Genomic DNA, 14,328 nt, shown 5'->3' on the forward strand with positions numbered 1-14,328 from the left:
TGTGAAAGCTTAATTTCTGTGTAAATTGTGTCCGCCAAACTATGCAACGATAATTCCTGGTTTCCATCCCTTGAGCATCGTAAATGCTTTTGTTTTGCTCCGTTCTGTTTCCTCCCGCTCGCTATAATTTTTGTTTACCCTACTTTTATTGAAACTTTTTGCTCCTGCTTTAGCTGTTATTTTTACAAGTAATTTAAAAATTATTTTATGAGGGGGGTCCGCAGGGCTTTTCGCCGGGTGCGAAGTTTGCTTTATTGACATTGTCACCCCGGTTGAGCTCAGCTTGTCACATTGAAGCAACGAGCACCTGGACAAGGACAAGGATGAAGTCGAGGGAGATGACTACGGACTCTGGACTACAAATACCTCGGTAACGACAGGATAATAAAATTGTGAAACAACTTTTTAATGAGAAACACTTTTAGCACATTGCAGTGGCCAGTGGACGGATTCCCGGTAGTTGGTAAAATGTTGCTTCCGAGCCCCAATGACGGTTACCATAATGATGATGGAGTAGAAAACGCTGATAGCAGTCGACAGTTCAGTCTGTCGGTCCAGGACGCTGGGCTCACCTGTTGACGCAATATCAAACACCAAGTATCCACTTTTTGCGATCGATTCTCGCGCGGCGGAATAAAATCTTTTTCGTCGTCTGGTGAGTCGGTCTGGCTTTAACAATGAACATTTTGCGCCGCACTACTTCAAAACTGCAAACTTTGCGCCGTAATTGCCCAGAAAAGTAACACAAATGAAACGCATTGACGCTTAATTACTTTTGCTAAATGGCACGAGCCCGCCAGCCATCCTCCATCCTCCATCCCAACCCCTCCACGTCCTCGTCCTTTAAAAGTACTTTTCAAATGGAGTGGGCGAGGCAAACAGAAGGGAAAACGAGTGGGGATGGCCTGAAGGTGGAGCTCCATTTGCTCCATGCGGGTGTTTGGCTTCGGTTACGCTCATTTCTCAGCAATGCTTCGAATTTCCACAGAGTCTGTCTATAGTCCCCTCCTGGCAATTTACGGCATTCACTTGCTGACTGACAACGTCCAGAATGGTTGCTGCCACAACGCGTAACGAATCGTAATCAATGATTGCATTATGATTCATAAATGAAGCCCTAATTCACGCGCATGCAAGCAACAACTGTATTTACTCGTAAATCACTCGCATATGCATAGGTCATTAGAAATAATCTGGATCATATGTAGATACAATATTGTTGGAAGCGGGAAGCGGGCGGGTTGATATAAAAAAATATATATTAATTTATATTATTGCATCATGGTACTTCTAATACGGTATCTTTTAATTCCGCACCCCAAAACACATTCCCCTGATTGCAATCGTGCAGCGTCATGAACATGTGAGGCCTTCAGGGTGCTGCGAGTCGGCACGATTTGACTTTTGTCGACGTCACAATTTGGAGAAGTTTACCCACTTCTGGCGCCGCACAAACTTGGCCCAAAAAGTTGCCCTGCCACTTGGCAAATGCAAGTTTTTGATTAAAAGCCACCACCGCCTCCTGTTCCCACTTTTTTAGTTCCCAGTTCCAGCAGCCAGCAAAGTTGTGTGCCAGGTCTAGGGCCGGAGAAATTGTTAATTGAATGCATTTGGGGTCCTTGCAATGTTTGCCTGTGCGTGATATGGGGCTCTTTGCCAAGAGGGAGCAAATGAAGAAGCAGGCTGAGTTGGTGGCAGGCTGGAGGTGCCCAGGAGCAGCTGCTTCCCAGCTCGAAGTGCTCGCCTTCTCCCACTTAGCCAAAGTGCGGCGCAAATGCTTTGCCATCACTTGGCTAACAGACAAAACAGTATTGGTAGCGCGTTGTTTGCTAGGTGAGTCAAATGCATATATTATGCGAACAGTGTTGGTCCCACACCAGACCAGTGTTGAATAACTGATTTTCTTCGTATTTACAAATTTCTATTTACCCACATGTTCCACACCTCTCAGTGTTGCCGAATCATAGTGCTGATCCCAGAAAATTGTTGTGAAGGAAGCACAAAAGGGTCATTTAATCGCAATGTGGTGGCAACATGTGCCCCAATTCTGGAAACATTTTTGAGGCTACCTAGAGAACCTCGAGAGCATCCCCATTCCTCCCTAACGGATTTGTACAGGTGGTTGGGTGGTTGGTTGCATTAAAAATGCATTGGCCAACTCGTTTATTGTTGCTCCTTGGCAGAGCTTTGGTTTACTTTTATTTAGACGAGCTATTCGCTGGGAGAGCCTGATGATGCAAGCTGCAGCTGCAAGGATTCCACTCCATTTTGGGAGACACACACTTTTCATTAGCTCAAAGGAAGAAGCATGGATCGGAGCTCAGCTCAGGTGGAGAAGGTAAAGCCCTTAAAGTTAAGCGCATGGGAGCGGAACAAAAGTTGCCTTAAAGTCGTTGCCAGTCAATAATGACAGAGGATCCCAGAGGATAGGATGCCGTTTGGAAATGGTAAAGCGGATGCGGACGGGGATTCGAATCGGTGCTGAAGCTTCGGCCACGCCCACTCCGTGTCCGTGGGCGTGGCAGATGAATGAGAGGAGCACAGCCCCCCGAAACCCCGAAAAGAAAAGCAGAAGCAAAAGCAGCTGCAGATTTTCTATAAAAGCCGAGGCTAACGAGATTTGATGAATTGCAAGTCTTTGTGAATGAAGCTACAAGAAAGCTGCAGCATGAATAGCCCCGAGGCACCGCCAGGCCGCCTCCCACTCCTTGCGCTTTTCCATCTAACCCAGGTCCACATAAAAAAAACCCATTAAGTGGTTTAAAGCAGTGAAAAAGCGCACAGCACACAACAAGCAACACAGCAAAAGAAAAATGCAGTTGACATGAAAGCCAGCCAAAACGGGGCGATACAGGGATACAGGGATGGGGGTGGTAGGTCGGTAGGTAGATTGGTAGGTGGTGGAGTCAGACAGATGAACAGTACAGAACAGCACAGCACAGCACAGAGGAGCGGAGCAACAATGCTCACCCAGAGATGAGATAAGAACAGCCGCTGGAGGAGGACAAAGCAGCTTGACGAATTACTTGGCAGCTGCTCCTAGTGAAATCCCTGGGAGAATCAAGGAGCAGCGGGCGGGGCGGGGGCGAGCTGTGCGGGAAAGGACGAGGCGCAAGAAATTTAATTTGACCAACATTTTGATGTATCAAGTTCAGTTGAAGCCGAAGATTTATGACTTGCTGACAGAGCAAGCGGAGCAGCATCACCAGGATTGGGACGTCATGTCGGCAGAGAACAGTGCGGAGCAAGTGCATGCAAGAAATTTTATTCCATGCCAACCAGCCTAATCATTTTATAAATCATCTTGGTTTACCAGACGTACATATATATTATTGTACATATAAAGATCTGGAAGAGCTTATCTATGAGTTTCTCCATGATCATGCTCAAGCTTTAAAGTCCAAAAGTTGGAGCCGCAAAGCTTTGGCCGAAACAAAAATGAAAGTAAGCTGACTACTATCGAGCACATTTCCCATTTCCACTTGCCTCACGTAATGAGCCCACTGAAAATGAGGAAAACAAGGCCTTGACATCTGAGCCTGTTTGACTTGTGGTGATAATTGCAATTGGCGCGGTGTCTGTGACTTCAACTGTGACGCAGACAGTGACTGTGATTACACAAAGAGGAAACCTATGCCATTACCGATGGGGTATTCTGCCACGCAAGAATGCTGTATAAATCATAATATATAAATTATAAATTGAAAAGATAACATCGAATATATTAAATATTGCCTTTAAAAACTTTAACAGAGTTTACAACTTGCTTTTTGTATCACTTCTTAAAATAACAAGGAATACTTGTACACAAGTGTTCGGAGTTAACCAAGTAGTGACTGCTGCTTTAAAAGTCAGTTGAATAATTCAGTTTAAGGCTTTCTGACCCGAATTTACTCCCGTAAAACTGGAAGTGTACACCTAGGAGGACATCTGGAGATGGCTCGACTAATGGCCTTGATCATGGCGGTGTTGCTTCACTCGGTACTGGGCATCTCGTACTACTACTACTTTCGCGAATCTCCCGGCTCCGCTGCTCCTCTCTTGGGCGCCTGGCTCTTTTCCGCCTGCGTGGTGACCCTTCTTCACGGGGTGAGGATGTTTTCAAGTGCCCTGCCCGCCGATCAGCGGTTCAGGAATGGGAATCGAAACCTTCGCGGCAATGAGTCGTCCTGGGCATCGCTCTTACTGGAGACAGGCGTCTGCTGTTTGGTGCTGGATCTGACCCTTAGCAAACTGTGGCATCGCATAGAGTCCCTCTGCCAGTGCGCCATTGTGGGCATACTCCAGGCCTTGGCCGTCGAGGAGCAAACCTTCCTGGTCTGCGAGTACTGGACTTTGGGCCTGACTACCGGCCTGATCGGCGCATGTCTTCTGTGGCTTTCCCTATGGGCCACCGCGTTGCCCCAGAAGCTCCGCTGCGGGATGCTCGACTGGCGTCGCACCCTTCATCGCCGCTGCTCCGCGCTGATCTTCGGAAGTCTCGAGCCCGGCACTCCAATGCAGACCCAATCCCAGGGAAGCGCACAGAGCTTTGCCAATTGAGACGGAGGGGTGACCATTCCACTTCCACAGCCATATCACACTACCTCAGTCAATAGCTAAATTTATGGTTCAAATTATACTAAAAGCGTTTTAATAGGCACAGTGGGACACAACGGGCTGCATCATAAATTGAATTATGAATAACCATAATAGTAAATTTCGATTCAAAGCGTAGTTTCTTTTAGCTTCTTTAAGAAAAAAATAAACTCAAAAATCGAACATATATTAAATCGCAAGACCACTTTCTGACCGAATCCATGAAGCCAATTTGAAGCGGACAACTACCGGCCAAACTGCCAACCACTGGGGGCTGTCATCCCCCCGAAAAAGACTTGTAAACTCGTTAGCCGTAGCCGTACCCATATGCAATGCGGAAGAGGACCGATCCGAGATCCAAAAGCGACACGCCCCCAAACAACCGATTCGGTTTCGGTTTCGGATTCGGAAGACGGAACCCAGCGGCTCAAAGTAAAGCAAAGCAAGTCGATCGAAAGCGAAAACGAAACCATTACTCTGATGCGCGATCGATGGCTGTAAACTTGAACTTGAAGCGTAGCCAAAAGCGATGGACACCACGACGGCAAACAGCAACTGGCAACTAGCAAATAGCAACTGGCAACTAGCAACTTGCAACTTGCAACTAGCGACATGCAAGAGCCTGGCACACGCAACAATGCCGCTGAAATGCTTCCAAGGCAGTGCCAGCCAAATGCTGTTGCTTGCTGGCGCGCTGTCGTGTTTCGCACTGGTTAAAACTGCAGCCGCAGCCTGTTGCCAATTGCGGGAAATTGGTCGGGTCGTCGAGCGATATAAAAGCCTGGCTGGCAATGCAGCCGTGTTAATCAAAGCGCGTCGCTCGCCAGGAAAAGTGCAAGTGTTTTCCACGCTCCCAGGCAGCATTCAAACTCAAATCGCAGAGAAAATTCAGCGAGGTGAAATACGCATACTTTTTTTTTCTGTGCTTATAATAAAATCGAAAGGTGTTCCAAAATATCTGACCTTCGTGTTGCAGAATTAACTAAGCTGCTATAGCAGATATAGTTCAGTTACAAGTGCAGCTTACGATACAATTTTTCCATTTCGGATGCACTTCGCGTCCTGAAAATCAGCTTCGGGTATAAGCAGCAAAATGTTATTTTATAATATCCTTTGGGTTAACAAGTAAAATATATTATCGCAAATATTTTTCATGAACACGATCCCTTAACTTTTCTCTTATTCGCTACGTGTAGATGCTGTGCCACCGACACATTCACATCCATTGCCAGCTGTTCCTGCTGCAGCTCCTGGTGATGCCCCTACTTCAGGGTTCCCCCGTTTCGAGTCCGGAGATAGCTAGTAAGGGTTCCAAGTCCCCGAATGGCCTGCCACAGGTGCAACAGCAGCAGCAACAGCAACAGGAGGCCCACCTGAACTCGCTGAGTGCCTATGCCAGTGGCTATGACATGGCCCAGAACCAGGCTCAAGTCCAAAATCAGCTTCAGGGCCAGATTCCATCACAAACGGATCCGGCATTCAAGCCCTCGTACAAGATGCCCGAGATGGAGACCAACTTCACGCCCATGCAAACGGCGGGAACACCAAGTGTGTCCAGTTTACCGTCTACTCCCATGCTCATGCAGTATCTTCCGGCCCAGGCAATCCAGGATGGATCCGGAAACTCGGTTCAGTACCTTCAGCTGATACCCACCCGCCCGATCATAGTGCCCATTTCGCCGTACCTCTCGGCTGCCGCAGCAGCCAGCGGATCTCAACCTGCAATCTCCGCCGGCGCACAGCCAGACTTCGGAGGACGAACGGCCACTGTTTTGAGTGCTCTGCCGCCCAACTACGCAGCTCTGCAGGGTTACGCCAGTGGGTCCATCAATCCAGCCGCCGCCTTCCGCAATACCTATCGGATCAATCGCGAGGCCAAGGACAAACACTTCCCGCCCTCGTTCTCGCTTAATCTCAACGAGTACTTGCCAGCCGCCTCGTTGGGACTGACCGGAGGCCATGACGCCTCCGTCAATAGTCCACATGTGTATCTGCGGACCAGGTCATAGGATGTCAGCTACCGCCAAAGTCTCGCAACGTTCGAGCCTCTTTTTCTCTTCCGGAATAAAGCCTTATATGTATATATGTAAAGTGAGCCTGTGATTATTTTATGCAAGTCTATATCCCACTCAATTCAATCTAAGCCTTTCCACCTTGAAATGTTACACAATACGATACGAGTACAACCTACCCGACCATCTTGTGATTTTAGAAATTGGTTTTCCCATAATTCAAGAGCCGCGATTAATATAATGGAAAAAGCAGCAGTATAATGGACAGTATATAGCACATATGGCAAAACAGTTTGCTTCCCATTCAATTTACATAACTCCCTTTTATCTGAGTCACTGGTGTCGTTCTTCAGCGGCCTTCCACCTTTCGTTTCGTTTTCACACCAACCCAAACACCGCCGTGCTAAGAAGACCCAACAAACCAACCTAACGAAACCCAAATAAACACAAATGAAATCCAGACGTTATCGTATCTAGACTGTTTATTTGCACAGCGCCAAATAGGGGACAGTGAGCAAACAAACACACCTTTTAGGCTGGAACCCCCAGCCGAAGGTCGTCTTGGTCTTGTGCAGAATGCAGGCCATTGTTTTTGTTTCTCTTTCATTTGCGTGAAAGTGACCAAAACACACTATTTCGCGCCCGACCGGAACAGAGACGGTTAAGTATGGTTCAGTTGGAGAGTGTGTGCTGCGCCACAAAACCTTGGAGTTGCGTCAGTGCTGCCAGCCATTTGGTCTGTCTACTCCTAATTGTCACAATTTGACAAATTTATTTGGAATTTACTGGCTCAAATCGAAATAGGGCCATCATTGCCTCTATTCCGAGTCGCGGAGTAAGTAAAGGGGCGCTCAGCCCAAAGCATCTTTCACTTGCCGCATTAAGTGGAGCAAATGACTAAAGGCCTGACCCCGGTGAAACATCGACAAAGGCATACACTTCTGGTTTGCGAGATTTCTATGTAACGCTTGTACGATAACAAATTATATAGAAATTAGCTTGAGAATATTGTAAATAAAATATTCAGAAGAATTTGCACCCTGCAAACCATTTGAATCAATATAATAGATCGACTTTATTAGATCGTGAGGAATTCTATTCACTATTCATAGAACGCCTTACACTCTTCACACGACCCTTTCAGTTAGGGTACTAAACGCAATTTGAGAGGCATTCCACTGCGCACTGAGTGCCACAATTCACTTTCAATCACCGACCATTCCACATGTCGTCGATGCATCGACGATGACGAGATGATATGCTCTCGATAATGTGGAGGACGCCCCGTGGCGGCGAATCCCTTGTAATGGGATTTGGATTTGGATGGTTCGGATGGCCACTTGCCACAAAGTTTTGGCTGCGGAAATGAGCGGTTATCGATGGTCTGACTTCGCGTTTGAGTCCGCGGCTCGAACTCGATTAATGGTCGTATTTTCCTCGAGATGTATGTAGATGACTTACATAGCTGTTTCGAAGGGGTGCGCGCTTCACTTGTCCGACGTTGTTATAACACTTTAAAACGCGTAAATTAGCCTTTGTTGTTGCTGGGCGGTGCTCGCTTTGTTGCCGCTGATTGAGTTTGAAATGATTTCAATTTGAGTTGCCGAGCTTGCAGCTATTTACTTTCCTTTTCAATTAATTGCCGCAGATCTAAACGGATCCAATCCGCCTTTGTGCTCCCCATCTATCTATTCATCTTTCCATCCTTCGCTCATCTGCATCTCTAGCTGCCCAACAAATGCCGCCCATTTGGTTCCGATAATCGAGATTCGGTTTAGAGTTTTGAGTTTCAAGATCCAAGACCCGAGACCAGAGAGAATTAGACGCCACTACTATAAAACGCCGTGTCAGAGCTTCGCGCCATTGCAGTCGCCTCAGCGCTCGTCTCTCGCTCGGTTCGGTTTTAGTTTTTGGTTTCACTTCCCATTTGTCGACTTCATTTTCAGTTTTGACTGTTGGACATGGCTCGAGTTTAGTTTAGTGCTAACTTTGTTTTTTTTTTGGTGCACCTGAGTGTGTTACGTGCGAACTGGTGAATGTTGTCTGTGCTGGTTCCCTCCAAGGAGTGATCATCGTCATTTAGCCGGATCAAGGCGGTCAAGCAGCCCCATCATCAACATTGCCACAAGTTATTATCGGAGGAGACCATAAACGGATTTCTGTAATCATGGTGCGTTTGCGGCCGACTCGAAAGGAATAGTTTCTCAAAAAGATACATCAGTAGCGTGCAGATACATACATTCATAGTACGGTCTGAACCAATAGTACTTTAACATAAAGAAGATAGGAACATTTATATTGTGCGAATTGTATAAAGAATATAATTTAAAGGGAGCTAGCAAATATCAAATATTAGATGCAGAGAAAGTTAACTACTTGGAAAACAAACCACATAGGGCTAGAAAAATAGATTAGCAGTGGTAAGAAGGAAACGCCAAATTGTATATAAGTCCACTTTTACTCGAGTTCATATTTAGACAGCGAAAAAAGGTTGATTGAGTTGTTCGAAAACAAAATATCTCTAATGAGCCCAGCTGAGACAATTTCATGGTCCGCGAATTGATTAATGGTATGATATGTCACCAGGGTATTATTATTGGGTCGGACAAAAGAGTGGAAAGTTGGGTGAGGTAGTCGGCCGGATAAAGAGCTACATATTAATACATACATAGGGGAGAGTCAAGTTCATTTGTATTGAGAAAACTTGAGTTGAAAGGGCATTGAAGCAGGATTTGAAGCGAACAAAAGTCTAAACTTCTTTTATTTATATGACATATGACATTGCCCTTCCCCCCGATAGACTTGAACTGCAAGCAACAATCAGCCGACCTAATCGAAGTTTATTCATTGGCTGGCCCTGTGCCTAGTTTGTGTCTTAAGTTTTTCGTATGCTCGCAAGCTCGGTTTTTTCATTTTATTTTTCCTTTGATTTTTTCTACTCCCCTGTTGACACTATGTGTGGTCGCTTTTTGTCCATGTTTCCATGGAAGATGGGCGCAAATTACGCGTGTTAACGATGCGCACTTCATTAGCTTCTTTAGGCCATCAATCAAGCTGCATTTGCATCTCGCGTCTTATGTCATCTGACCTGGTTGGGATCATTAGCCGACCCGGGGCCGCCAAAATACCCAAAATAATTTCAAAGACCGCTAAAACTGGGCCACGCATGTGACTTAGTGACTACGACTAGTTTTGCAGAGTGCGCAGCATTTAGCGGCAAGTATTTCCACATCAACTGGAATGCTTCTTCATCGCGTGACAAATGGTCGTAAGTTGCTTGGCCAGAGCTTGCAATTTCAATTTACAGATTCCGTTTTAGAAAGGCCGCTCTGCAAGTGGCTTATCAGTGGAGCGGCCTTCGCCAGCAGGTGCAAATCGAAGTAGAGAAGTGGCTACAGTGGCTACGTTGGCTATAGGGGATGTTACACCCACCGCTGGGGCTTGGCCTGCCCAGATTTCACACAGCGATTTGTCTCGGACCACATTCCGATGATCGGTCGACCGACCGTTCCTCTTGAATGCGAACAAGGCTGCGAGAAACAAAGAAAAGCACTGGGAAATCCCCTACCCGCCCTTTTGCAATTTCGAGCTAAATTAAAAGTGGTCGAACGCAATTAAACGCATCAATAGGCGCTGGTGGGCGTGCCCGTCCGTTCGCAGTTTAGAGAAAGGCGCCAAAACTAAACCTTTCACCGAAGTCAAAATTGCAAAAGACACACTTCTCATTCAAAGAGCCAAGCCAAGTTGCGAATACACTTGCTGATAATTGATTGTGATATAATGTTGTTGATATGGGCCCTTCTAATGTTTGCCCCTTTTGTACTTCTCCCACTTTCAACAGGTGTTGCCCCAACTGATTCTTCTATTCGTCGTTTTGATCAACGATGTCCACGGCATCCTGCCACCTTCTGGCTACGACGACGATACATCGCCACTGCCACTCCGCCTTGACGACTTGGAACGGGACCACCTGCAGCAGTTGGACCTCAATCGGCCGCCACTTCTGCCCAATCACTACGAATGGCACCCGGATGTGGCCGCCAGTCTGCCGCCCAGCTACATTCAGGAGGCCGCCCAACGGGATCGGGAGCGCGAGCGTGATCTCGAGCGTAATCGGCGACTGGAGGAGCTGCGTCAGCTGCAGCAGCAGCATCAGCAGCTGAGTTCGGGCTACGCCTTTCCTGCCCACCTGCCAGGTGTGCTCTATGTGTGAGTATTGGCTACAAGCGAGCTTTACTAGTTTCTTTAAACTTTTCTGGGCATAAAACTGGGTAAGGAAAAGCCCAAGTTTTAGCTGAGACCAAAACGAGTTCCCCAAACGAAAAGCTCTGAGCTTTGAAGTTTAAATTAGAGACTGGAAATTGTTACAAAAAAAAAAAATCATAAGACAGAATCAGATAAATTGAAAACAATTATTACAAAAGAAAAAACATAAAGCTGAATTTTCCAATGGCAATGAATAGTTCGAAGATTTGAATTATACCATATTTTATTTCACATCGAGAATCTACGCTCGAGAATTGAGCAGTGTCTTCAAAGTAGTATTCATAAATAAAAGCCGTAGCAGTCAATACCAATGTTCACTTAACACCCGACCGAGGATCATAATGGTTGCCCCTTTAATGGCCAACTGATTGAGGCAACTAGCCCTCAATCAGGCTCTTGATTGACACGTAAATTACCGCTTGAGAAGATTGCAAATTGGCAATGGAAATGCTAATCGTAATGGCGACGGAAAGGAGCCGTTATTTTGGGCCCAATGATCGCTTTCAGCCAACTTCGGATGGCCAAATTAGTTAGTTAGTGGCTAAAAGTGTTGAAAAGGCAGCATTTCACTTACAGCCGCATTAGCTTCCGACAAATGAAGCAAATGATTGCTGTAATTTAAAGGACTTAATCCGTTCGCTAATCAGCTTCTCTTCGTTTTTTCCAGTGGTCCCACAGCTGCCACGCCCACTCCCACGCCCTCGGCAGCGACGACGAAAGTGGCCTCTTCTGCAACTCCATTTGCCAATCCCATAGTTCCCTACGACTTGGAACTGGGGCTGCGCCCCATTCCATATGTAACCAGTAATGCCCTGCCCCTTCCAGTGCCACGCCCCCTTCCGCCACCCCATGCCCGAGCGCCGTTCATCTACGGATTTACCGCCCAGGGCAACCGAGCAACCAGCCACAAGCTGCCGGGTCAGCCCCTGCTGGTCCAGCAGTCCAAACAGTTCGCCTACGCTCCCGCTCAGCCCCCCCAGCGGCACTACGCGAATGGGCCACGGGTTCCGATACCGTATCCCCCAAGCTTTGTGAGCTTCACCACTCGGAGACCGGGTTCGGAGCGTATCAGGCCATTCCGGCCATCGCAACCGGATCCCACGCCCGATTTGTTTGCTGGACGCTCCTCGAAATCATTGATCGACTCGTACATTCCCAGCTGGGAGGTACTGCGCCTGATCAGACAGCACCAGCCGCAGCAAGGATTCACGCCCATCGCACGCCAAACACTCGCGTATCCCGCTCCGGCGCACTTGAGGCTCTACAAGCGAGATTCCCAGGAGGACCGGTCGAGAATCGTCAAGGAAACCTTACCCGAACCTTAGAGTTCGAGTTCGGGCTTAGCGTACGATTTAATTTTTTGTTTCTTAATTTACCTACAAATACGAATATTTATTGCCGCAAAAATGAGATTGTATTTTGTTAAACCTTATAATGGGGTCTTTTGGTGTCATTACGGGTTCGAATGTTTATGAATATAGAACCGATTGCCATCAGTCTCGTGATGAAATTAGTTTTCTCCTAAAGTCATAAAGTTGATCGGTGATCACATAACAGCATACACATGGCCAACAAGCCGCATCCCCAGCTCTGCAACTCTTCAGCTCGCCATTTAAGCCAGGCCAGTCCAGGCCATCGCGGGCCAAAAGCGAAGCCAATCGCATCAAATGTGCAATATGTGACTTTGTCAATGAGCCAGTTGAGCCCCAAAGCCACCGATTCGATTCCTTGGACTCTCCCCCAGAGGTTTTACTCACGTAATCGCGGCCATAAACCAAACAGCCAGCAATAACAAACAATTACGGTGCGATGCCACTCGGAGTGGCCACAAAATTATGATTTGTGTGGCAGTGTGCGGAGATGCGGAGATGCGGAGATGCAGAGATGCGGCTTCGAAATCCACGAGACAGAAGACACGAGACTGAAAGACGGACAGGTGGAGATTTATGCAAGTAGGAAGCGAAGATGCTGCAGTTGCAACTTGCGAATTTCGAGTTGTGGCAGTTGTTTGTGTTGCCGTTTTTTTTTTTTTTTTTCGTTTCGTTTCGCTGAGCTGCGCTTCTTTTGGCCATCTCATGGCTGTTAATGAAGCACAAAATTGCTGCATTGTTTGTCACCCATTAAATATGCAGACGACAGACGGAAAATAAGGATGATAATGATGATGATGACGGGCAGCCCTGCCCTGCTTTAAAGGGTATTTCCTGGCTGCCGTTCATTCCGGTGATGGCGAAGACCACACTGAGAGAAATAGCATATAAAATCTCGATGTTTCTGTCGCATTATAGAGAACTGTATTGAGCCAAAGCCAGTGACCTTCTCGTGGGGTCACATCTCGCTCCAGTTGAACGAGCCGAAATAAATCGTCTGCTCGATCGTAAATACGCATTCGAATTGATAAAGAAAGGGTCGCGCTTTGTGGAGGATGCCCACGGTCAGCCTTCTCGATTTTGGCTTTGTGTGCGATGCGATCCGTAGGCCTCTTCATCAGCATGGGACTTGCCCGGCACAATAAATAATCATAATGCCGCATTATGACGGCTGACTAAGTGACATTGTTGCACCTCTGAACAATGAGCCATGGCTAGTTGAATTGTTGAAATCGAGCTAACGTTGAGGTTCGGCCGCTTGGTTTGGCAATGCTTTCTTAGCCGCGGCTTTGATTCGCTCCGGTCATTGTTGGCATCGGAATTGGGCGGAATCGAATGGATCGGAGTGCCCGAGCACAAAAGAGCATCGAACTGGCGGGCTGACCAGCATTTCAATTGCGTATTCTCCTTATCGATGCGCGACCATCAATGGGAACTTAATCGAAATAGCTAGCCGACAGAGGGAGACCCTAAAGGAGGAGAGTCAAAGCGATTAAACATCACCTATTTCAACCTAAATGGACAAACATGTTTCGATTCTTTGTCCACATGCACTTTCTTCACCATGTCACTTTCGGAGATTGTCGACGACCCTGAAACGGCCAACACATTTCGAATGCAAGGGTACCACCAGGCGGCAAAAACACTTTCGACAGTGCCGCCTCGTGATTGCGAATGATGTTTTTGGGTTTTAGCTTGCAGTGTTCAGTTATCTACGGCCTTTTATCGTTATCTCGGTCCGCTTAGTGTCGTGTCTTGTGTCTTTTGACAAAATGGATTACCAAATCCCACCAGCGACGATCCGAACACAAACGCCACTCTTGTTATGCCATTTCTCCTTTGGCGCTGGGCAAAGCCAAAAGCGAAAAGCCACTCCAAATCCCAGGCCAAGCCCAAGCGAAAACAACTTAATGCGCCAATTAAAGTGCCACTACTCGCGGACCTCCGGCACTCTCTTTTTTTCCCATCTGGATGGGATGCTCTGCAATTGTTTTCATGCAAATTTCAGTTTCTGTTTCGATTGGTTTGTGGCTTTATGCGGGCCAGCGGAATACAGAAATAATAATAATAATGAACCCAAAACGTATTCACCCGAAATGAAA

General features: G+C 47.0%; 3 protein-coding genes across 5 annotated transcripts; all 3 read left to right on the forward strand.

Moving 5' to 3' along the window:
* Window positions 1-3,837: 3,837 nt before the first annotated feature.
* CG11379 (uncharacterized protein) lies at window positions 3,838-5,224 on the forward strand. 2 transcript variants are annotated; one of them, NM_001297837.1, is made up of 1 exon: window positions 3,838-5,224. In NM_001297837.1, exon 1 carries the CDS (start codon window positions 3,937-3,939, stop codon window positions 4,540-4,542), a length of 606 nt encoding a protein of 201 aa, NP_001284766.1. In that variant the 5' UTR covers window positions 3,838-3,936; the 3' UTR covers window positions 4,543-5,224. The 2 variants fall into 2 exon arrangements, with proteins under 2 accessions (NP_001284766.1, NP_569888.1); NM_130532.2 differs by having other exon boundaries at window positions 3,838-4,620.
* Window positions 5,225-5,292: 68 nt separating this feature from the next.
* On the forward strand, window positions 5,293-7,175 carry CG14627 (uncharacterized protein). Of its 2 annotated transcripts, none has more exons than NM_130533.4 (2): window positions 5,293-5,474; window positions 5,775-7,022. In NM_130533.4, the coding sequence occupies exon 2, from the start codon at window positions 5,775-5,777 to the stop codon at window positions 6,585-6,587; it is 813 nt and encodes a 270-aa protein (NP_569889.2). In that variant the 5' UTR covers window positions 5,293-5,474; the 3' UTR covers window positions 6,588-7,022. The 2 variants fall into 2 exon arrangements, with proteins under 2 accessions (NP_569889.2, NP_001259121.1); NM_001272192.1 differs by lacking the exon at window positions 5,293-5,474 and adding an exon at window positions 5,541-5,703 and having other exon boundaries at window positions 5,775-7,175.
* A 1,275-nt stretch (window positions 7,176-8,450) lies between these two features.
* CG14626 (uncharacterized protein) lies at window positions 8,451-12,258 on the forward strand. The gene is made up of 3 exons (NM_130534.3): window positions 8,451-8,760; window positions 10,432-10,799; window positions 11,524-12,258. The coding sequence occupies exons 1-3, from the start codon at window positions 8,758-8,760 to the stop codon at window positions 12,179-12,181; spliced, it is 1,029 nt and encodes a 342-aa protein (NP_569890.1). The 5' UTR covers window positions 8,451-8,757; the 3' UTR covers window positions 12,182-12,258.
* Window positions 12,259-14,328: the final 2,070 nt, after the last annotated feature.

The sequence above is a fragment of the Drosophila melanogaster genome, chromosome X (genome assembly GCF_000001215.4).
Source record: "Drosophila melanogaster chromosome X".
NCBI lineage: Eukaryota > Metazoa > Arthropoda > Insecta > Diptera > Drosophilidae > Drosophila > Drosophila melanogaster.

Excerpts from the sequence above, each read along its gene's own strand:
- CG14627 (NM_130533.4), top strand. The coding sequence starts at position 5,775 with ATGCTGTGCCACCGACACATTCACATCCATTGCCAGCTGTTCCTGCTG.
- CG11379 (NM_001297837.1), top strand. The coding sequence starts at position 3,937 with ATGGCTCGACTAATGGCCTTGATCATGGCGGTGTTGCTTCACTCGGTA.
- CG14626 (NM_130534.3), top strand. Across the intron at positions 10,800-11,523 it reads CTGCCAGGTGTGCTCTATGT|TGGTCCCACAGCTGCCACGC; the intron begins GTGAGTATTGGC and ends CGTTTTTTCCAG.